The sequence below is a fragment of the Thalassophryne amazonica genome, chromosome 9, assembly GCF_902500255.1.
Source record: "Thalassophryne amazonica chromosome 9, fThaAma1.1, whole genome shotgun sequence".
In the NCBI taxonomy this organism is placed as follows: Eukaryota; Metazoa; Chordata; class Actinopteri; order Batrachoidiformes; family Batrachoididae; genus Thalassophryne; species Thalassophryne amazonica.
In genome coordinates, this window is record NC_047111.1 from 98187112 (window position 1) to 98209108 (window position 21997).

Sequence of the window (21997 nt, forward strand, 5' to 3'; positions counted from 1 at the left end):
CAGTGAAATTTGTCTAAGTGTCCCACGAGTGTGGCTTTGGTGTGTATACTAAACTGACAAGAGCTGTGGCTGCTGACAGAAGCAGCTGTGGAGATCTGTCGATCTGGACATCCCAGCTGGACAACACATACTGTGTTTGGACGGACACGGACTAACAATTGCCCACTGTGACATGCATGTGTCTGCTTGCTGTCATCACATGAACATAAATAAAAACATATATCGCTTGATGATGGGCTGCAGCAAGTAAGCGCACGCACGCTGCAGCCCATTGACAGGCTGCACCCTGGTTGAAATGGACCATCAGATCATAATACGCAGCGGGCGATCTGACTGTCACGTCACTCATGTGAGCTCTGTTCCACATGACGCGGTGTAAGTCCTGCGGCACACCAGCAGGGCATGCGTGGGTGGCTGGACACGCGCCAGCAGATGTGGACATGATCAGAGCACACTGCTTCTCATTCATGTCATTTCATGACTGTATGGCAGTGACCATGGGCAGTAGTGGGCACAGCTAACCAAAAAGTTAGCTTCGATAACAGCAAATCAGCTAACTGAAGTTATATTTTATAAAGCTAAACCGATAAACCACCCAAAAATTTATCGGAAGCTACAGCTAACCGATAACTTTCAAAATTGAGTTTTAATACCACGATCACAAACCCAAACAATGAATCACCACTTCTGTCTTTGTGTGCGGTACCCCTGCTGGAAGCTCCTGTTTAATACATATTTAACTCTGCCGCAGCAAAAGGAGCCTGACCACCAAGTTCTCAACCCCTCTCCCCCACCCCCAAAAAATAAGAATTATTAACCACATACAGCAGTTCTGCTGTGAGGCAGAGGTCTTGGAAAATAAAGCAGTTTTGACTTATGGTTTTGATTCATAAATGAACTTATTCTGTATAGAATAACTACAATAATGACATTTCTGTCATTTGTACAAAGTTAAAATATAACACAACTTTTAATTTTAAATAATGCACTAATTCTGAAGTTTTGTAGCAAACACACACAGATGCCAAAGGGATTATGGCTAAAATAGTCTCCGCTAACACTGATTAGTTGACTCATTCTATGTAAAAACAAACACGTTAATGTGACGTGTGTTGGTTTACATATAAATGTGCTTTTGTAAAATATGCTATTTTTTACATATGTAAAAAAAGCCATTTGCAAAAGCCAAAAGTCAAGTTGTGATTAGACAACCGTCTGATATACCATGATAATACTGCCATGAACATGACTGGTCAGTAGATGGCAGTAGAGACCATGAAAACTTGTCAAAAGAACTATTCCAAATAATCTGTGTCTGTGACGTTTAATCTGCGTGGAATTTAATAAACACAAACCGATTTTCAGACATCTTATACATGTTACTCTGGAAAAACAAACAGTTTTGTAAAAGACAATAAGCACGACATTAAAGCACAAACAGGAAGCGATTGCACAGTGATTCCAATTGAAAATAATGGCAAAGCAACCTGAGCTGCTTCTGACGTTTTTACATAAACACAATAAAAACGTCTATAAACCCAGAGAATATATTCACGAGAGTTTTAGGCACAATATACAAAGGGTTTAATGCTGTTGTCCGTGTGGAGTCTGAGCAGAGCGTCTCAAATGCATTTCTCCTGTTGTGAACTTTTACAGTACCCATAATGCACTGCGCACACACCATGTCCACACTAAAACCTTTAAAATTAGTGCAATACTTTAGAACTAAAGCATATAGCTGATATTTTCACTTTATAAAACTTCAGACGTGACGTTAATTTAAATAACTTGTCCAAAATTAGTTAGGTTAAAATTATCAGACCAAAAATTATTGAAAGACAATTGATCTGATGATGGTTTTCAAAGTTATCTGAAAAGCTAATCCGATAATGTAAATGTTAGCTTTGATAATTAGCGGTTAGCGGATTAGCGGAACTGTGCCCACCACTGACCATGGGTCATCAGAGGAACAGACGGATCATATTTGTATTGCCTGGTTGATAAATGTGGTGCTTTTATATGGTGTGTGGTTTTATTTTTTTTTTTTAAATATGTCCATGTCCTTTCTCAGGACAGCAACAGTAGCTCAGTGGTAAAGATTCTGTTAGGAAATTGGAGCTTTTGGAAGGCACGGGTTCAATTCCCGTGGGTGGCATGTAATTTATTTTTTTAATTTTCAACCACATCAGGCAGCTGCTGTGAAAAGCTGCTACATGAACGGAACTGTCGCAGCATGTATTTTTTTTACTTTATTTTTACTTCACAGCAGCTGCGCACCCGTCGGTGCAATGTTTTGTGGTGCGCTCATACGATCTTTACTGCCGTAAAGTTGCCCTGGAGTTGTATTTGTTCGCACTACGTGTGAAGAGGCCCTTACAGTTTCACTGAATTTGACTTTTAGTTTGTAAAAAATACAAACAGACAAAATTTAAATAAAAACTATTATGAATGATAAACACATTAAAGCTGCCAAAAAAGGTCCATTGTGGTCATTGACATTACTCAGCTAAAGCTAACGTTTGCCTTAGCTACATTTGCCTTGGCTACATATGTACGGAATAAAACAAGATTTAAAAGCTGAGTACGTCCCTTCATTTTATATTTCATTCGCAAGGAAGTGAGGTAATGTTGAGGAGCCCTGATACAACTGAAATGTGTTGAAATTTGATTTTGTTATATTCAGCCTCACGGGCATGAGCAGCGGACAGTCGTCTGCTCGACACAGCTTGGTGATGCAGTGCAGAAAGACGGTGGACATCTTTTGGTTCTTGTGCTTGACAAAACGGAATACTTCAAAGGCAAAGCGGCCCATTTGGCTCTTCCCATTCTCAAAGACAGTGGTCTGAGGGTCTTTTTCACAGCTGGTTCAGAGACAAAAAAATTTTAAATTTATTAGAAAACACCGCAGAAGAATCATCAGAGACGGCCAAAATTACAGATCTGCGTTACCTGAAGAAAAGGTCATAGCGGAGGTCATCGTTGGGATTTCCAGAGGGCGTGGAGTAGCAATAGTCCATGAGGACATTCCATCTGTTATAGCGAGAAAACCCAGAATTAATGGACTTTAAAGTGAATCATCTTGATAAGTTTGGTGACATGTTTGACACTTATTCATGTGAACCATGCTGGTATGTGTGCCATGTTTGGTGAATATTGGAGAGAAAAATCAAATTTTTGACCTTTGATGCCAGCAACCTTAACCTTTGCCAAAATAAACTCTTTTAGGTCAACACCATGATTGGCCATCATCCACATAACAATTTTGGTGGAAATCGGTTAAAGAACCTGGGAGGAATAGGGGACCAAACAGACAAACTAATTCTGTATGGAGGTCTGGTGACAACTAATATCACAGATTATATAAAGGCTGAGTGCATCCTTGTAATTTGATTGGTGGCTTGTATGTCACGTGACATGGATTATTTATACCATTTGCCGTTGTGTTTCATTTACTGTGCAATAGTTCTTTTTTAGCGTGCAATTTTTTGGCTATATGAAATGTGCTATTGCATGCCGCGACCACTGCGCACGTGCTCACACTACCGGGGGCAGCATTTAGCTAAACATAGCGTAGTTTGTTTTGCTGACAGACAATGATTTGAAGGAGCTAATTGACACTGCTAATTCTTCTAACACACAAAAAACAAATCCACTACACTGTATGAAGAGCTGTTAGGATGAAAAGCTGGACAATTTTTTTTTTAAGTACATGAAGTCAGTGCACAGCATCACGGACTACATCGTCGCAATTTTGGACTCCAATTTAAAGTTCATGCTGGGCTGTTAATCACCAATGGAACACTAAAATATAAGTCTGTTTTCTGTTGTTTATAAATTAATAAAATATCAAATGACAAGGATCTATTTTAGCCGTTATATAAAACAAATGATGAATGTTTTTACATTCTTTCAAAGGAGCAAATATTTAATTCCATCTTTCACCTCGTGAAATATTCGTACCATTGAACTCATAAACATTCATTATTTGTATAATATTTTCCTCATGTTCTTCATTAGGACATTCTTGTTAGATTGATATTTTCAGCCCAAAGCTTGCCATTTATCTGTAATAAGTTTAAGACTTGCAGTCACTCACTGAAATCGTTGGAATCGTAAGTGCAGTGAAGATGAGGGATGTCGACTGTCTGTCACTATTTAACAGTATTTTTATGAATAGTGAATAGAAAAAGGAAAATGCGTATCAAAGTTAAGCCAGGGTCAAATCGTACAGGGTTTCACGTCATGTTGACAGGACTGCAGTCCTGCCATTTGTTTATGTTCAAAAGCACCGGATGTCCACAAAAACACACAAAGCTTTCCCTTCTCAGATGAACTACATCACAATTAACAGCTTAATTCTTTCTTGCTTTCATACCTAACTTATAGATATACTTTTTGCCATTCAGACCATTTATTACTTTTTAAAGTCATACAAGAAACATAAGATGTTGTTTTCATTTTAAAAACAAACATCTATATAGGCCAGTGGTATTATTCTTCATATTGTGAAGTTGCCAAATGTGTCATTTTACAGCCACTTATGTTGCTCTACATACTCCTTTGTATGGGTTTGCCACTTTGTAGGGGACACCAGGGTTACATGTCACCTGGCTGATTGTCACATGGATTATATCTTAACCCTAAAGGGATCTATTGAACGTGACTATTGTGCTGCACATTTTCAAAGTAAGAACGTTTTTCTATGAAAAATGTACATTTTCAACTATCAATTTTTCATTTGTACTTTCTAAACAATATTTAGAAACTTTTTGGGTTTGGTAGAAATGACCTTTTTCTTGTCTGTGTTGTTTGTTCGATTCCATGGCTGTCAGACACATGGGTTTTGTTTGTTTCTTGCCTAGCAACTGGGTGTCAAAATGTTATTGGCTCTGGTACTGGGAAGTGGGTGGGCAAATAGACCAAAGCACAGACAAACTTTCCACCATGGAATACAGTTTTTAAATGGGAATACACAGGCTGGAACATTGTTTTCAGAGAAGCTAGGATGTCAAGTTTGTATGTTTGTATAATCTCTGTTTTCATATGTTGTGTTGGGAAAGTGTAGTGACCCGGCTTGTTGGGGTGTTGACGGTAGAAGTCGGCCAGGAGGGCCGGATCCAGGATGAAGCTCCTCTTCACCCAGGAGCGTTCTTCGGGTCCATACCCCTCCCAGTCCACCAAGTACTGGAACCCCCGACCCATCCGACGGACGTCCAGGAGCCGGCGCACCGTCCAAGCCGGCCCCCCGTCGATGATCCGAGCAGGAGGGGGCGCCGGTCCGGGAGCACAGAGGGGTGAGGTGTGATGAGGTTTGATACGTGACACGTGGAAAACCGGATGGATCCGCAGTGAAGCCGGGAGTTGGAGCTTCACTGTGGCAGGACTGAGGACTTTGAGGATCTTGAAGGGGCCAATGTACCTGTCCTGAAGTTTCAGGGAGTCCACCTGGAGGGGGATGTCCTTCATGGAAAGCCACACCTCCTGCCCGGGCTGGTAAGCAGGGGCCGGGGATCGCCGGCGGTCTGCATGGGTCTTCGCCCTCGTCCGGGCCTTCAACAAGGCAGAGCGGGCGGAGCGCCACACCCGACGGCACTTCCGCAGGTGGGCCTGGACCGAGGGCACACCGACCTCTCCCTCCACCACGGGAAACAACGGGGGCTGATACCCCAAACACACCTCAAATGGGGAGAGGCCGGTGGCCGAAGACACCTGGCTGTTATGCGCATACTCGATCCAGGCCAGATGGTTACTCCAGGCCGTCGGGTGCACAGATGTGACGCAGCGGAGGGTCTGTTCCAGTTCCTGGTTGACCCGCTCTGCCTGTCCGTTCGTCTGTGGATGGTACCCGGACGAGAGGCTCACGGTGGCCCCCAGTTCCCTGCAGAAGCTCCTCCAGACGTGTGAGGAGAACTGGGGACCACGATCTGAGACGATGTCGGAGGGTATCCCATGCAGACGGACAACGTGGTGGACCAGGAGGTCTGCTGTCTCCTGGGCTGTTGGGAGCTTCGGGAGGGCCACGAAGTGGGCCGCCTTGGAGAAACGGTCCACTATCGTGAAGATGGTGGTGTTGCCCTGGGACGGCGGGAGGCCCGTGACGAAATCCAGGCCGATGTGGGACCAGGGGCGATGAGGCACCGGCAGCGGCTGGAGGAGTCCTTGGGCCTTCGTGTGTACTGCCTTGCCCCTGGCACAGGTGGTGCAGGCCTGGATATATTCCCGGACGTCTGCCTCCATAGACACCCACCAGAAGCGCTGCCGGACAACTGCCACGGTCCTTCGCACCCCTGGATGACAGGAGAGCTTGGAACCATGACAGAAGTCCAAGACTGCAGCTCTGGCCTCTGGTGGGACGTACAGACGGTTCTTCGGACCTGTTCTTGGGTCCGGGCTCTGTGCCAGGGCCTCCCGGACGGTCTTCTCCATGTCCCAGGTGAGGGTGGCCACGATAGTGGACTCAGGCAGGATGGGCTCCGGTGGATCCGACAGTGCAGTTTTGACCTCCTCTTCGTGTACCCGGGACAAGGCATCTGACCTCTGGTTCTTGGTCCCGGGGCGATAGGTGATCCCGAAGTCAAAACGCCCGAAGAACAGTGACCAGCGGGCTTGCCTGGGGTTCAGCCGCTTGGCGGTCCTGATATACTCCAGGTTCCGATGGTCAGTGAAAACCGTGAACGGCACAGACGCTCCCTCCAACAGGTGTCTCCACTCCTCAAGAGCCTCTTTCACCGCAAGGAGTTCTCGATTGCCGATGTCATAGTTCCGTTCAGCCGGGGTCAACCTGCGTGAAAAGTAGGCACACGGGTGAAGAACCTTATCGGTCTCTCCGCTCTGTGACAGCACGGCTCCTATCCCTGAGTCAGAGGCGTCCACTTCAACCATGAACTGGCGGCTAGGGTCGGGCTGCACCAAAACTGGCGCAGTAGAGAACCGTCATTTCAACTCCTTGAACGCGGCTTCGCACCGATCCGACCAGGTGAAGGGGACTTTTGGAGAGGTCAGGGCTGTCAGGGGGCTAACTACCTGACTGTAGCCCTTAATGAACCTCCTGTAGAAATTAGCGAAACCGAGGAACTGTTGCAGCTTCCTACGGCTTGTTGGTTGGGGCCAATCTCTCACCGCCGCAACCTTGGCCGGATCAGGGGCGACGGAGTTGGAGGAGATTATAAACCCCAGGAAGGACAAAGACGTGTGGTGAAACTCGCACTTCTCGCCCTTCACAAACAGTCGGTTCTCTAACAACCGCTGCAGGACCTGACGTACATGCTGGACATGGGTCTCAGGATCTGGAGAAAAGATGAGAATATCGTCCAGATATATGAAGACGAATCGGTGCAGGAAGTCCCGCAAGACGTCGTTAACCAAGGCTTGGAACGTCGCGGGGGCGTTGGTGAGGCCGAACGGCATGACCAGGTACTCAAAGTGACCTAACGGGGTGTTAAATGCCGTCTTCCATTCGTCTCCCTTCCGGATCCGAACCAGGTGATACGCATTTCTAAGATCCAGCTTAGTAAAGATTTTGGCTCCATGCAGGGGGGTGAACACGGAATCTAACAATGGCAACGGGTATCGGTTGCGAACCGTAATCTCATTCAGCCCCCTGTAATCAATGCATGGACGGAGTCCGCCATCTTTCTTGCCCACAAAAAAGAAACCTGCCCCCATCGGGGAGGTGGAGTTCCGGATCAGCCCGGCAGCTAATGAGTCCCGGATGTAGGTCTCCATTGATTCGCGCTCAGGTCGTGAGAGGTTGTACAGTCTGCTGGACGGGAACTCAGCGCCTGGAACCAAATCAATGGCACAATCGTACGGACGGTGCGGGGGAAGGGTGAGTGCCAGATCCTTGCTGAAGACGTCAGCAAGATCGTGATACTCAACCGGCACTGCCGTCAGATTGGGAGGGACTTTGACCTCCTTCTTAGCCTGTGAACCGGGAGGAACCGAGGATCCTAAACATCCCCGATGGCAGGTTTCGCTCCACTGAACCACCACCCCAGACGGCCAATCAATCCGGGGATTGTGCTTCAACATCCATGGGATGCCCAAAATCACGCGGGAGGTAGAAGGAGTTACAAAAAACTCAATCTCCTCCCGATGGTTTCCAGATATCACCAGAGTTACTGGTTGTGTCTTGTGTGTGAGTAAAGTGAGGAGGGTGCCATCTAGTGCCCGCACCTGCAATGGCGAAGGAAGCGCCACCAGAGGGAGCCCTACCTCCCTTGCCCATCTGCTGTCTAGCAGATTCCCTTCTGACCCCGTGTCCACCAGTGCTCGGGCTTGAAGGGTTAAATCCCCGCTCAGGATTGTGACTGGGAGTCGTGTGGCAATTTGTGTGTGTCTTACTTGAATGTTTTGACCCCCCCCTTAGCCCAGTCTCTAAGGGCGAGTGTTGTCGTTTTGGCCGTTTGGGGCAGTTTCTCTGTGTGTGCTCAGTTGAGCTGCAGAGAAAACACTCTCCACAGATCAGCCTCCCCATTTTGGCCCTGTGCATTTCCCTAACAATGTTAGCAGGGGGAGCTGTTGCCCCACAAAGCGCTGCGGCTGTGGAGCGTGGGGGGGGCGGCCCCTTTTCGAACCCGGAAGGGAGAGGGGCGGCGCGTATCCGGTCACGTCCTTCGCCTCTCTCCCGACGGCGTTCCTCCAACCGATTGTCTAACCGTATAACGAGATCGATAAGCCCATCTAAATCCCGCGGTTCCTCCTTAGCTACCAGCTGCTCCTTCAGAACCAACGACAGTCCGTTTATGAAGGCGGCGCGGAGCGCAACGTTATTCCAGCCGGACCTCGCAGCCGCGATGCGGAAGTTGACTGCATAAGCGGCTGCGCTCTCGCGTCCCTGTCTCATTGACAGCAGCACTGTTGAAGCGGTCTCTCCTCTGTTAGGATGATCAAACACTGTTCTGAACTCCCCCACAAACCCAGTGTATGCTGATAACAACCGTGAGTTCTGTTCCCAGAGCGCCGTAGCCCAGGCGCGTGCTTTACCCCGAAGCAGAGCAATCACATAAGCTATTTTACTAGCATCTGACGCGTACATGACGGGACATTGTGCGAAGACGAGCGAACACTGCATAAGAAAGTCCGCGCACGTCTCCACACAACCTCCGTACGGCTCAGGAGGGCTTATGTATGCTTCAGGGGATGGTGGGAGGGGTTGTTGAACCACCACTGGAACATTTATATCCTGCACAGGGTCGGCAGGAGGACGAGCTGCAGCAGCGCCCTGAGCGCTCGCCGCCATCTGTGCGGAGAGAGCCTCCACCCTGCGGTTCAGGAGGATGTTTTGCTCAGTCATTTGATCCAACCGAGCCGTAAAGGCGATGAGAATGTGCTGCAGCTCACCAATCACGTCTCCTGCAGACGCCTGCGCTCCCTGCTCTCCCATTGGTCGTTCAACAGCCGGGTGACGCCCCTCGGAGTCCATGACGCTGGCCGAGATATCCTGTTGGGAGAGTGTAGTGACACGGACCCACAACAGGGGGCGCAAATGAACGGTCAATAGATGAGCCAAAATATAACAATTTAATGTTGTGAATGTGCACAACGAACATACAGACAATCTCAGAATATCACAACAGTCAATACACAAAGGTGACGTGTGGGCAGGCTCGAGGATAGAAGACATCTGTCCTGAGGAGAGCCGGAACCACACGATTTCCGCCGCCCCAGAACCTGGTGAATACTGGAGCCGCCAAGTCCCGAATTCCCAGGTGATCACCGTCCCCGACTGTCGGATCTGGTACTGCTGGCGAAGAACAAAGACAGTCAAGTGTGGGTGTGTGTACACCCAGTAACAATAACGGTGGGAATGCCACCTCCACCTCACACTCAGCGCGTTGCAGCGGTCTCAGCTGAAAAGGAGCGCCGTCTTGCACAGCCTCCTCAAAAACGACCGGTTCTCCTGCAAACACTCACAATAAACAGATTTACAAAAGGCTGAGGATATTACCTCCAATGAAGTATGATATCTCGGCAACGAGGTGGAGATGACGTCTGGTCTTTATGGAGTGAGATGATGTTGAGTAGATGGGTGACAGCTGTCAAGAGGTAATGAGCGACAGCTGTCACCCCCGGCTGTGTCCATGGTGGCAGCGCCCTCTCGTGCCTGAAGCCCGCACTTCAGGCAGAGCGCCCACTGGTGGTGGGCCAGCAGTACCTCCTCTTCTGGCGGCCCACACACAACATGTTGGTCATTTTAAGATTTAGTACAATAAAAAGCTACATAGAGTATCTATAACTTTCAACATTTGTTAACACTTTGTGAAGTAAGTGTTAAGTAAGCTGTAGTTGTGGTAACTCCTTACATATAGGTCATAAAATGTGGACATCAGCATCAGTGATAACAAAACTGCTTTGTAGGGGAGAACTGAAACTTGGTTATGGTTGGATTCCACATGTGTATTTGTACCATGTAACATCCAACACATTCACAGTTAACTAAAAAAACTTGATATCCAAAGCAAAATTGCAAAGTTTAATTGTGAGCTAAGGTCTAAAATTATAGTTGCTAATTGAAATGGACTACTTTGACTATCCAAGGGCCTGCTCCTCTACACCTGCAGTAAGGGAAGCCGGCAGGCTGAAGAAGTAAGCCTTTAGTGCCTGGTTGGCACAGAGGTCTTCGGAATCAGTGGACAATGGGTACCAGCAGGCCAGAAGGACTCAATCAATCAATCAATTTTTTTATATAGCGCCAAATCACAACAAACAGTTGCCCCAAGGCGCTTTATATTGTAAGGCAAGGCCATACAATAATTATGTAAAACCCCAACGGTCAAAACGACCCCCTGTGAGCAAGCACTTGGCAACAGTGGGAAGGAAAAACTCCCTTTTAACAGGAAGAAACCTCCAGCAGAACCAGGCTCAGGGAGGGGCAGTCTTCTGCTGGGACTGGTTGGGGCTGAGGGAGAGAAACAGGAAAAAGACATGCTGTGGAGGGGAGCAGAGATCGATCACTAATGATTAAATGCAGAGTGGTGCATACAGAGCAAAAAGAGAAAGAAACAGTGCATCATGGGAACCCCCCAGCAGTCTACGTCTATAGCAGCATAACTAAGGGATGGTTCAGGGTCACCTGATCCAGCCCTAACTATAAGCTTTAGCAAAAAGGAAAGTTTTAAGCCTAATCTTAAAAGTAGAGAGGGTGTCTGTCTCCCTGATCTGAATTGGGAGCTGGTTCCACAGGAGAGGAGCCTGAAAGCTGAAGGCTCTGCCTCCCATTCTACTCTTACAAACCCTAGGAACTACAAGTAAGCCCGCAGTCTGAGAGCGAAGCGCTCTATTGGGGTGATATGGTACTACGAGGTCCCTAAGATAAGATGGGACCTGATTATTCAAAACCTTATAAGTAAGAAGAAGAATTTTAAATTCTATTCTAGAATTAACAGGAAGCCAATGAAGAGAGGCCAATATGGGTGAGATATGCTCTCTCCTTCTAGTCCCTGTCAGTACTCTAGCTGCAGCATTTTGAATTAACTGAAGGCTTTTTAGGGAACTTTTAGGACAACCTGATAATAATGAATTACAATAGTCCAGCCTAGAGGAAATAAATGCATGAATTAGTTTTTCAGCATCACTCTGAGACAAGACCTTTCTGATTTTAGAGATATTGCGTAAATGCAAAAAAGCAGTCCTACATATTTGTTTAATATGCGCTTTGAATGACATATCCTGATCAAAAATGACTCCAAGATTTCTCACAGTATTACTAGAGGTCAGGGTAATGCCATCCAGAGTAAGGATCTGGTTAGACACCATGTTTCTAAGATTTGTGGGGCCAAGTACAATAACTTCAGTTTTATCTGAGTTTAAAAGCAGGAAATTAGAGGTCATCCATGTCTTTATGTCTGTAAGACAATCCTGCAGTTTAGCTAATTGGTGTGTGTCCTCTGGCTTCATGGATAGATAAAGCTGGGTATCATCTGCGTAACAATGAAAATTTAAGCAATACCGTCTAATAATACTGCCTAAGGGAAGCATGTATAAAGTGAATAAAATTGGTCCTAGCACAGAACCTTGTGGAACTCCATAATTAACTTTAGTCTGTGAAGAAGATTCCCCATTTACATGAACAAATTGTAATCTATTAAACAAATATGATTCAAACCACCGCAGCGCAGTGCCTTTAATACCTATGGCATGCTCTAATCTCTGTAATAAAATTTTATGGTCAACAGTATCAAAAGCAGCACTGAGGTCTAACAGAACAAGTACAGAGATGAGTCCACTGTCTGTGGCCATAAGAAGATCATTTGTAACCTTCACTAATGCTGTTTCTGTACTATGATGAATTCTAAAACCTGACTGAAACTCTTCAAATAGACCATTCCTCTGCAGATGATCAGTTAGCTGTTTTACAACTACCCTTTCAAGAATTTTTGAGAGAAAAGGAAGGTTGGAGATTGGCCTATGATTAGCTAAGATAGCTGGGTCAAGTGATGGCTTTTTAAGTAATGGTTTAATTACTGCCACCTTAAAAGCCTGTGGTACTTAGCCAACTAACAAAGATAGGTTGATCATATTTAAGATCGAAGCATTAAATAGTGGTAGGGCTTCCTTGAGCAGCCTGGTAGGAATGGGGTCTAATAAACATGTTGATGGTTTGGATGAAGTAACTAATGAAAATAACTCAGACAGAACAATCGGAGAGAAAGAGTCTAACCAAATACCGGCATCACTGAAAGCAGCCAAAGATAACGATACGTCTTTGGGATGGTTATGAGTAATTTTTTCTCTAATAGTTAAAATTTTGTTAGCAAAGAAAGTAATGAAGTCATTACTAGTTAAAGTTAATGGAATACTCAGCTCAATAGAGCTCTGACTCTTTGTCAGCCTGGCTACAGTGCTGAAAAGAAACCTGGGGTTGTTCTTATTTTCTTCAATTAGTGATGAGTAGAAAGATGTCCTAGCTTTACGGAGGGCTTTTTTATAGAGCAACAGACTCTTTTTCCAGGCTAAGTGAAGATCTTCTAAATTAGTGAGACGCCATTTCCTCTCCAACTTACGGGTTATCTGCTTTAAGCTACGAGTTTGTGAGTTATACCACGGAGTCAGGCACTTCTGATTTAAAGCTCTCTTTTTTAGAGGAGCTACAGCATCCAAAGTTGTCTTCAATGAGGATGTAAAACTATTGACGAGATACTCTATCTCCCTTACAGAGTTTAGGTAGCTACTCTGCACTGTGTTGGTATATGGCATTAGAGAACATAAAGAAGGAATCATATCCTTAAACCTAGTTACAGCGCTTTCTGAAAGACTTCTAGTGTAATGAAACTTATTCCCCACTGCTGGGTAGTCCATCAGAGTAAATGTAAATGTTATTAAGAAATGATCAGACAGAAGGGAGTTTTCAGGGAATACTGTTAAGTCTTCTATTTCCATACCATAAGTCAGAACAAGATCTAAGATATGATTAAAGTGGTGGGTGGACTCATTTACTTTTTGAGCAAAGCCAATAGAGTCTAATAATAGATTAAATGCAGTGTTGAGGCTGTCATTCTCAGCATCTGTGTGGATGTTAAAATCGCCCACTATAATTATCTTATCTGAGCTAAGCAGTAAGTCAGACAAAAGGTCTGAAAATTCACAGAGAAACTCACAGTAACGACCAGGTGGACGATAGATAATAACAAATAAACTGGTTTTTGGGACTTCCAATTTGGATGGACAAGACTAAGAGTCAAGCTTTCAAATGAATTAAAGCTCTGTCTGGGTTTTTGATTAATTAATAAGCTGGAATGGAAGATTGCTGCTAATCCTCCGCCCCGGCCCGTGCTACGAGCATTCTGACAGTTAGTGCGACTCGGGGGTGTTGACTCATTTAAACTAACATATTCATCCTGCTGTAACCAGGTTTCTGTAAGGCAGAATAAATCAATATGTTGATCAATTATTATATCATTTACCAACAGGGACTTAGAAGAGAGAGACCTAATGTTTAATAGACCACATTTAACTGTTTTAGTCTGTGGTGCAGTTGAAGGTGCTATATTATTTTTTCTTTTTGAATTTTTATGCTTAAATAGATTTTTGTTGGTTATTGGTGGTCTGGGAGCAGGCACCGTCTCTACGGGGATGAGGTAATGAGGGGATGGCAGGGGGAGAGAAGCTGCCGAGAGGTGTGTAAGACTACAACTCTGCTTCCTGGTCCCAACCCTGGATAGTCACGGTTTGGAGGATTTAAGAAAATTGGCCAGATTTCTAGAAATGAGAGCTGCTCCATCCAAAGTGGGATGGATGCCGTCTCTCCTAACAAGACCAGGTTTTCCCCAGAAGCTTTGCCAATTATCTATGAAGCCCACCTCATTTTTTGGACACCACTCAGACAGCCAGCAATTCAAGGAGAACATGCGGCTAAACATGTCACTCCCGGTCTAATTGGGGAGGGGCCCAGAGAAAACTACAGAGTCCGACATTGTTTTTGCAAAGTTACACACTGATTTAATGTTAATTTTAGTGACCTCCGATTGGCCTATCCGGGTGTCATTACTGCCGACGTGAATTACAATCTTACCAAATTTACGCTTAGCCTTAGCCAGCAGTTTCAAATTTCCTTCAATGTCGCCTGCTCTGGCCCCCGGAAGACAATTGACTATGGTTGCTGGTGTCGCTAACTTCACATTTCGCAAAACAGAGTCGCCAATAACCAGAGTTTGATCCTCGGCGGGTGTGTCGTCGAGTGGGGAAAAACGGTTAGAGATGTGAACGGGTTGGCGGTGTACACGGGGCTTCTGTTTAGGGCTACGCTTCCTCCTCACAGTCACCCAGTCAGCCTGCTTTCCCGGCTGCTCGGGATCTGCCAGGGGGTAACTAACGGCGGCTAAGCTACCTTGGTCCGCACCGACTACAGGGGCCTGGCTAGCTGTAGAATTTTCCACGGTGTGGAGCCGAGTCTCCAATTCGCCCAGCCTGGCCTCCAAAGCTACGAATAAGCTACACTTATTACAAGTACCGTTACTGCTAAAGGAGGCCGAGGAATAACTAAACATTTCACACCCAGAGCAGAAAAGTGCGGGAGAGACAGGAGAAGCCGCCATGCTAAATCGGCTAAGAGCTAGTAGCTACGCTAAGCTAGCGGATTCCTAAAAACCCGCAAAGTGAATAATGTGTAAATAATTTAGAGGTGATTCAGCAGAAGGAGTGCTTTAGTTAAGGCACGTAAAGATTACACTGGGAAACAAATCGTAATGTAGATAACTAGATCAATCTAACTGCGCAGATTAAACAGCTAACAGATACAGAAAAACACCGCTGTGCTCCGGAACAGGAAGTGATACAATACCGCATTGAGAGCCAACCACCAGTTGAGGACTGCAGCCTCAATGGTGGTTGAGGCAAAAAGAAGGGTGTGGGAGGAGTTTGGAGAGGCCATGGAGAACGACTTTTGGTCAGCCTCAATGCGGTTCTGACAAACCATCAGGCAACTTGGGAAAGGGAAGAAATTCTTGGCCCAGGCTGTGTTTAGCAAGGGAGGAGAGCTTCTAAACCAGACTGAGGATATAATCAGGCAGTGGAAATAACACTTTGAGAATCTCTTCAACCCTACTGACATCCCCTTTGCTGAGGAGGCAAGGATGGAAGACTCAGGCGGATCTGGTGCCATCACCCTAGTAGAAGTCACCAAGGTAGTCAGTAAAACTCCTCAGTGGCAAGTCGCTGGGGGTGGATGAAAGTCATCCTGAGATGCTGAAGTTTGTGGATGTTGTCTGGCTATCATGGCTGACACGGTTATACAATGTTGCATGGAAGTCAGGATTGGGAAATTGGGATGGTGGTCCCTAACTTTAAAAAAGGGGACCAGAGAGTGTGGTCCTATTATAGAGGAATCACACTTCTCAGCATCCCTGGGAAAGCCTATGCCAGGGTAGAGAGGAGACTTCAAATGGGGGTTCTGTCCTGGTTGTGGAATGGTGGACTACCTCTTTACCCTCTCAAGGATGTTAGAAGGGTCTTGGGGGTATGAACAAACACTCTTCATGTGTTTTGTAGACTTGGTAATGGTGTATGACCAGGTCCCTGTGTGTGTGGGGAGGGGGCGCTGCGGGAACATGAGGTACTGGATTTGTAGGGGCTGTGTCAGCATTCTCTGCATTATATCAGACTTGTTCCTGGTGGGTGTTGGACTCCCTCAGGGCTGCTCCTTGTCATCAACCCTGTTCATGATGTTCATGGGTGGGATTTCAATGCACAGACAGGTATCAGAGGGTGTCCATTTTGGTGATCTCAGAGTTGCATCTCTGCTTTTTTGCAGATGATGTAGTTCTGTTGGCTTCATCAGGCAGTGACCTCTGATGCACACTGAGCAGGTTTGAACCCAAGTGTGAAGCGACTGGGATGACAATCAGCACATCAAATCTGAGACCTCGGCCCTCTGTCGGAAAAGGTTGAAGTATTCCCTCTGGGTCAAAGGAGAGTTATTCCAGAATTCTAGTTTCCCTTTAAATGTACTGTACTTTTGCAGTGGCTAAGAAAGGCCATAAAACTTCTCAATTAAGGCAAAATTAGCAAATACATGAAACACTTATGAATACCAAAGTGCCTGCTTACAACAGGCAGTTGCATAAAAACTGCACACAGGGAACACAAGTCAGCATAATGTACAGCGCATACAGCAATTTAATTTGATAATGTGCTGCAAATTCACACATCGGACACAAAAACACACATATGGACTTTCAGTGTATTAAAAACTGTATTAAAAAACTGCTTTGAGCATACTATGGAAAAAAGTGAATGGAAAAAAAAAAAACATCCCCAGTCTCCCCTTCCTGTCAATTTGACAAATGATTTCCTTTCTATTTTACAATTAACTGGCAATGTTACAAAGGCAAAGGCTAAAACCAAGGCATTAGGAAGGTGGTTGAAGATTTTTAGTGATTTTTATCATTCTACTACAAAAACAGGAGTATTTCAGATGAAGAACTCTGCTGATTTAATACCTTCGATCCAGATTAGAGGCTTTTACAGCAGCAAAGACACGGGTCTTCAGTGTCAGTCCAGACATGGGGATGGCCAGCTGCTGAATGTATGAGGAGTCCTGTACAGAAAGTGTAAAAGCATTTCAGTGCGTTATCTTGATGGCGAGACTTTGGCTGTACATTGTTACTTTCAACATATCACTGATCTGTTTTCCACAGAATCCCATTTCCTTGTATTTGCTGCAAAATGAGAAGTGAATTTAGCGCAAGGCCTCAAATGAACTGCGGGCAAATTGAATGTAATCTGCTCCAATTACAGAATTAAAGGCAATTTTCTGCCTCCTTGAGCTGCGTACAATACAGTTTCAGGGAATCTTTTCTTCTTATAGTTGTATGTAAAAGTTTGGGCACCCTTGATGATTTCTGTCATTTTCCTTTATAAATCATTGGTTGTTTGGATCGGCAATTTCAGTTAAATATATCATATAGCAGACAAACTGTGATATTTAAGAAGTGAAATGAAGTTTGCAGGATTTATAGAAAGTGTGCAATAATTCTTTAAACAAAATTAGACAGGTGCATTAAATTGGGCACCTCAACAGAAAAAATATAGGAGTATTTAGTAGATCCTCCTTTTGCAAAAATAACAGCCTCTAAATGCTTCCTATAGCTTCTAATGAGAGTCTGGATTCTGGTTGAAGGTATTTTGGACCATTCTTCTTTACAAAACATCTCCAGTTCAGTCAGGTTTGTTGGTTTCCGAGCATGGACAGCCCGCTTAAAATCACACTACAGTTTTCAACAATATTCAGGTCTGGGGACTGAGATGGCCATTCCAGAATGTTCCATGTGACCCTCAACTTTAACAAGATTCCCAGTACCTGCACTGGCCACACAGCCACACAGCATGATGGAACCACCTACACATTTTACTGTAGGTAGCAAGTGTTGTTCTTGGAATGCTGTGTTCTTTTTCAGCCATGCGTACCGCCCCTTGTTATGTCCAAATAACTCAATTTTAGTTTCATCAGTCTACAGCACCTTATTCCAAAATGAAGCTGGCTTGTCCAAATGTGCTTTAGCATACCTCAAGCGACTCTGTTTGTAGTGTGTACACAGAAAAGGCTTCGTCTGCATTACAGCATCTCTTTGTGCAAAGTGCGCTGTATAGTTGACTGATGCACAGAGACACTATCTGCAGCAAGATCATGTTGTAGGTCTTTGGAGCAGGTCTATGGGTTGACTATGACTGTTCTCACCATCCTTCACTTCAGTTTATCTGAGATTTTTCTTGGCCTGCCACTTTGGGCCTTAACTAGTACTGTGACTGTGGTCTTCCATTTCCTCACTATGTTCCTCACAGTGGAAACTGACAGCTGAAATCTCTGAGATAGCTCTTTGCATCCTTCCCTTAAACCATGATGTTGAACAATCTTTGTTTTCAGGTCATTTGAGAGTTGTTTAGAGGCTCCCATGTTGCCACTCATTAGAAGAGATGCAAAGAGGGGATACATTTGCAAATGGCCACCTTAAATACCCTTTCTCATGATTGGATTCATCTGTGTAAGGAGGTCAAGGGTCAATGAGCTTACCAAACCAATTTTGTGTTCCAATAATTAGTGCTAAATGTATTCAACTCAATAAAATGACAAGGGTGCCCAAATTTATGCACCTGGCTAATTTTGTTTAAATAATTATTGCACAATTTCTGCAAATACTAGAAACTTCATTTCACTTCTCAAATATCAGTGTGTTCATCTGCTATATGATATATTTAACTGAAATTTCTGATCCAGATATACAATGATTTATAAAGGAAAATCATGAAAATTATCAGGCTGCCCAATCTTTTGCATACAACTGTATATTTGGATTATGGTTCTGCGTAAACATTAGAGATGTAAAAGAAGCAGATTAACTTTATAAAGCAGAATACAGCCTCCTGACTGTATTCTGCTTAAGTATAAGTAACTATTCCAGATTTATATAACGCCAGTTTCAGCTGTGTCGTAAGTTTATCAAGTATTTGGACTCAAGCAGTTTGGACTTACATTGTAAAGCAGGAGGTTCAACGTGCTGATGAAAGTACCGTTGCTTTCCTTCACTGATATTGCTGCAGCTGACCTTTAAGAAAAGTAGAAGATGCAAAGAAGTATTAAAAGGCAATTCTGCTATTTAAATTGACATTTGCCTAATGCTGACACCCCCCCCCCCCCCCACACACACACACAAACATGATCTGAAAATAATTGACTGCATGTAAACAATATATGTGAATTTACTTGCTCATATTCACTGAATTAGATAGAAAAAGGTTGAATTTCAATATATTGTGTCTGTCTCAGGCTTATTGAGTTACTCTTGTTGAGTCATGTTGTGTCTGCTTCAAATGAACCTGTATTTATGTAGAGGTCTTCTTTTTTTGGGGGTGGGGGGGGGGTCAAAGTGCTTTACAGTGATACCTCATATTCACCCATTCACACACCGATGTCAGGGTGCTGCCATGCAAGGTGCGCACTACAACTTGGGGGATTAAGGATCTTGCCCAAGAGGCCTGAAGGATTTTTTTGTTCTGACGGGGATTTGGTTTGCCACAGGTGCACTTGTAGTTCACCTGCTTTGTGACAGTTAAGGTAGTTAAAGTTCAGCTTACTATTTCAACTAAAAGCAGAACAAGACACAAAATGAAGTCAGTCACTCCAGGAAGAAGTTACAATGTCACCATTTCAACAAATAATTCAATCTATCTATCTATCTATCTATATATGAAGTCTATCAGAAAAGTATCAGACCTTATTTTTTTCAAAAACTATATGGATTTGAATCACGTGTGATTGCGTCAGACAAGCTTGAACCCTTGTGCGCATGCGTGAGTTTTTCCACGCCTGTCCGTTGCGTCATTCGGCTGTGAGCAGGCTTTGAGTGAGGAGTGGTCCATCCCCTCGGCGGATTTTCATTGTCAGGAAATGGCAGAATGATTTGGGCTTTTTTTCCATCAGAAATTTTTCAGAAACTGTTAGAGACTGGTAGCTGGAAACCATTCGAAAAATTTATCTGGCTTTCGGTGAAAATGTTACGGGCTTCACAGAGAATAAGGACTGTTACTACAGCTTTAAGGACGGCATTAAGGATGCTCGGCGCGCCGCGCTCCGTGCCGCCATCGAGAGCCACAAACCACCGCATCATTTCTAAACGGATGGCTCTGTGGAGCCGAGACCATCGTGTGCACTTTCTCTGGTTATCAAAAGAGCTGGACATCAACCATTTACCGGCAGATTTCACTTAGCCCGTAACATTTTCACTGAAAGCCAGATAAATTTTTCGAATGGTTTCCAGGTTGACGCAATCACACGTGATTCAACTCCATATGGTTTTTGAAAAAAATAATAAGGTCGGATACTTTTCTAATAGACCTCATATATATATATATATATATATATATATATATATATATATATATATACACAGACCACACACTGTTGCCTCACAGTGAGGAGGTCATGGGATCAATTTGATTACCACCTGTGGCCTTTCTGTGTGTTTTTGCATGTTCTCTCTGTGTTTGTTGTTTGCGTGGGTTCTCCACGAGTGCTCAGGTTTCCTCTCACATCCAAAGACATGATGCAGGTGAGGTGAATAATTATCTGTAGGTGTGAAGGTGTTTGTTTGTCTCTATGTGGCCCTATGACACACTGGTTTCCTGTCCAGGGTGTACCCTGCCTCATGCCCTATGACTGCTGGGATAGGTTCCAGCCCCCCATGAACCCATCTCAGATAAGTGGTTGAAGAGGGATGTGGCCAAGTGGTCATTGCGCTGGTTTCAGTGTGGAAAGTTCCCATTTCAAACCCCACCCCTGTCACGTTTCTCCATGTAATATGGAGTTTTGTTTTGGTTTTTTTGACCCCTATGCAGTTCTTCAATTGACCAGGTGGTAGGAGAGCCCAGGTTGCTCTGATAGTGGCCTTCAGCTCTTCTGCATTGTGTCGCATCTTCCTCTTCACAATACCCCATAGATTTTCTATGGGCTTAAGGTCAGGCGAGTTTGCTGGCCAATTAAGAACAGGGATACCATGGTCCTTAAACCAGGTACTGGTAGCTTTGGCACTGTGTGCAGGTGCCAAGTCCTGTTGGAAAATGAAATCTGCATCTCCATAAAGTTGGTCAGCAGCAGGAAGCATGAAGTGCTCCACAACTTCCTGGTAGACAGCTGCATTGACCTTGGACCTCAGAAAACACAGTGGACCAACACCAGCAGATGACATGGCACCCCAAACCATCACTGACTGTGGAAACTTTACACTGGACCTCAAGCAATGTGGATTCTGTGCCTCTCCTCTCTTCCTCCAGACTCTGGGACCTTGATTTCCAAAGGAAATGCAAAATTTCCTTTCATCAGAGAACATAACTTTGGACCACTCAGCAGCAGTCCAGTCCTTTTTGTCTTTAGCCCAGGCAAGACATCAAGTCAGAAGTCTTCCCCATGATTGTGCTGCCTACAGAACTAGACTGAGAGACCAGTTAAAGGACTTTGCAGGTATTTTGAGTTAATTAGCTGATTAGAGTGTGCCACCAGGTGTCTTCAATATTGAACGTTTTCACAATATTCTAATTTTCTGAGGTACTGAATTTGGGATTTTCATTAGTTGTCAGTTATAATCATCAAAATGAATAGAAATAAACACTTGAAATATATCAGTCTGTGTGTAATTAATGAATATAATATACAAGTTTCACTTTATGAATGGAATTACTGAAATAAATCAACTTTTCATGATATTCTAATTATATGACCAGCACCTGTATATATAGAGCTTTTGGTTGAGTTCTTTAATTTATTGTTGAAATCCTGGCATTGCAATCCCTGAAAGGTCTTTCAAGTGGTCAAGACAAAAATCAAAAGAGATATGAAATTATTTTCCACTGTGAAAAACCTTTTTGCATGGCCCCTAGAGGTCACTGTTTGTTGTCTTTCTAACATAACTAGCTCATGCTTGAACTCTTGCTTGAACAAATGACATCTGGGGCCATTTTTAGGGCGAGGACAGTATGGACTAATAAGATTGGGTGTATTTACACCTAT

General features: G+C 44.5%; 1 protein-coding gene across 1 annotated transcript in view; it reads right to left on the reverse strand.

Annotated features, from left to right (window-relative positions):
* zpld1a (zona pellucida-like domain containing 1a) overlaps positions 1 to 21997 on the reverse strand; it is a gene marked incomplete at its 5' end in the record, with an annotated part of 82266 nt that overhangs the window by 43797 nt on the left and 16472 nt on the right. The window contains 4 exons of the mRNA XM_034177465.1: positions 2690 to 2861; positions 2950 to 3030; positions 16938 to 17035; positions 18968 to 19040. Of these exons, the coding sequence (XP_034033356.1) occupies positions 2690 to 2861; positions 2950 to 3030; positions 16938 to 17035; positions 18968 to 19040 (424 nt within the window). The remainder of the gene's footprint in view (positions 1 to 2689; positions 2862 to 2949; positions 3031 to 16937; positions 17036 to 18967; positions 19041 to 21997) is intronic.